The sequence below is a fragment of the Cenococcum geophilum genome (genome assembly GCF_001692895.1).
Source record: "Cenococcum geophilum 1.58 unplaced genomic scaffold K441scaffold_24, whole genome shotgun sequence".
NCBI classification, from domain to species: Eukaryota; Fungi; Ascomycota; class Dothideomycetes; order Gloniales; family Gloniaceae; genus Cenococcum; species Cenococcum geophilum.
In genome coordinates, this window is record NW_027137582.1 from 1,437,090 (window position 1) to 1,439,673 (window position 2,584).

General features: G+C 49.3%; 1 protein-coding gene across 1 annotated transcript; it reads left to right on the forward strand.

Annotated features, from left to right (window-relative positions):
• Window positions 1–495: 495 nt before the first annotated feature.
• K441DRAFT_637382 (WD40 repeat-like protein) lies at window positions 496–2,215 on the forward strand. Its single transcript, XM_067646505.1, has 3 exons — window positions 496–911; window positions 982–1,433; window positions 1,554–2,215. The coding sequence occupies exons 1-3, from the start codon at window positions 651–653 to the stop codon at window positions 1,915–1,917; spliced, it is 1,077 nt and encodes a 358-aa protein (XP_067503495.1). The 5' UTR covers window positions 496–650; the 3' UTR covers window positions 1,918–2,215.
• The last annotated feature ends 369 nt before the right edge of the window (window positions 2,216–2,584 follow it).

Sequence of the window (2,584 nt, forward strand, 5' to 3'; positions counted from 1 at the left end):
GAAAAGACCCTCGTGCTCATCTCCGCCCGAAGGCAACCATAGATCCTGAGCTCACGTACCTCCTCCGTTCCACAACACAGCACTAACTACGCAGACGCAGAGAGGAAGGCGGACTCATATCATCGTCCATAATGCCATCCCGTCACGAAAGGTGCAGCAAAGGTGCGGAAAGAGTACAAGCGGTGCCGAGAGTAGGTTCAGTGGGAAAGATGAGAGAGGCCGCGTTGCTTCTGTGGCGGCGCGTTGGCGTGAATGCCTGCAGTTGCAGGGTGTCCGGGGACTTTCCCCAAAACATTGTGTGCGTATGAGATGCATACCCGAAGGTATGTCCCTGTTTGTAAGCTTCGAATGCGATTCTTTGAGCGAGGAGTTAGAGAAGAAGTGTAACGGAAATTGGGAAAAGTTTTGATAATTTACGGATTAATGAATTGTTCCGCTGCCGAGGCTAGGTAGAAATCAACCTAGGCAGAAACGCTCGGCGCAACAGAACGCTGCCTTGTGGATGCCTTCACGAGTCTTTGTTCAAGCGCCGCAGCTTAAAGGCCCCTCAATACCTCGAGACAAAGATTCACATATTCTCTCAATACTTTAAAACTTTCTCCAAACCGATTCCTGTGCCCAACAACAACCCTACCCAAAAATTAATCACAATGTCGACTCTCTTTGGCGGAGGTTCAACCACAAACACAGCTTCGAGCAGCACGCAAGGCGATACAAGCAAAGATGTGGACATTAAGCAACCGCCAGAGGACAGTATCTCTGACCTTGCCTTTTCACCTCAGGCCGATTATCTGGCTGTCGCATCGTGGGATAAGAAGGTTCGGATCTATGAAATCAATTCGTCAGGACAGAGCGAGGGCAAAGCTCTCTTCGAGATGGGAGGACCTGTACTTAGCTGTGCCTGGTCAAAAGTAAGTACACTGAATCAATTTTGAAGCACTCCCGCAATTTCTAGACATACCTCTAACTAGAAACTTTAAGGATGGTACAAAAGTGGTTGGAGGCAGCACAGATAAAACCGCCAAAATCCTAGACTTAACATCTGGGAAACAAGAACAAGTTGCAGCACATGATGATACGATCCGCTGCGTTAAAATGATCCAGGTTGGCGGAAACGATATGGTCGTCACAGGCTCTTGGGACAAAAAGATTAGATACTGGGACTTGCGACAGCAAGTTCCCGTTGGGCAAATTGAATGCCAGGAGCGCGTCTACACCATGGACACGCGCGATCAGCTTCTCGTTGTCGGCACCGCGGAACGCCACATCCATACGATCAACCTCGCCAGCCCCGACCGAATCTATAAAACTATTCCCAGTCCACTGAAATGGCAGACTCGCGTAGTGAGCTGCTTCACTGACGCCACAGGCTTCGCCGTTGGCAGCATCGAGGGAAGATGCGCTATTCAATATGTCGAGGACAAAGACACAGGGTATATACTCCCTAACTCCCACACCCCTACCAGCACAACTCGTCTTATGGTTACTCCAAGATCTCAAATCAACAGGTCAAGCTCAGTGATAACTAAAGCTAACATTGACCATCCAAACAGCCTCAACTTTTCCTTTAAGTGCCACCGCCAACAAGACCCCACACAACGAGACGTCGCCAAAGTTTACTCCGTCAACGCAATCTCGTTCCACCCCGTTCACGGCACCTTCAGCACTGCCGGCAGCGACGGTACATTCCACTTCTGGGATAAGGACGCCAAACACCGCCTCAAGGGGTATCCGGAAGTCGGCGGCTCAATTACAGCTACCGCGTTCAACTCGACTGGGAATATCTTTGCCTATGCTGTTAGCTACGATTGGAGCAAAGGGTATTCATTCAACACGACCACACAGCCATGCAAGATTAAGCTGCACCCTATCATTGGAGACGAGTGCAAGCCGAGACCAGGTGGAAAGAAGAGGTAGTAGTTCGACATCAATGAAAGAAAGGAAAGCATTTCTCTCGACAGACAGAACAAGAACTGAATTCATACAGCGAGTGTACGATTTGGAAGGTGTTACTCGGAGTTTGCCCTGGGACCTGCTGTTATTTATCGAATTTGAAATTCAGAAAAACTGGGGTGGAATTGAGAGTATGAGCAAGCATCCAGATTTGTCCTGGATTGGTTTTCGGATCAAGGGCTAGGGTTAGGGTTATAGGAGTGCAGAAGAACGATGAAGGAATTAGATAGTCTCACCGTGAATGGAATCTCAGAGTCTGTTATTTTTCGTATATATGCCGTGTGATGCCCACATGTTGCCCCGTGCCGTGTAACTGCAACTAAACTACCAAGCTCCATTTGCCGTCCATGCCAAACTCCCGAACCAACCAGCGCAGGGTTCCCCACACTCAACTTTACTCGAGGTCCTCCCACAGAGCTTCAACGGCAATATTCCAGCTCACGACGTCATCCCGAAGCGGGACAATTGGGCACCTAACCGATTTTATTCCCGAGTCGACCATGGACCATAAGCAAACTATCAACTATCCCTCCGGAGACGCCCCCGCCGTCACAATTCAATGCAGAAATGCTGGGCAGTGAGAGGATTGACAAGGCTGTATTATCCAATTGCTGCAGATCGTGGCTAAGAT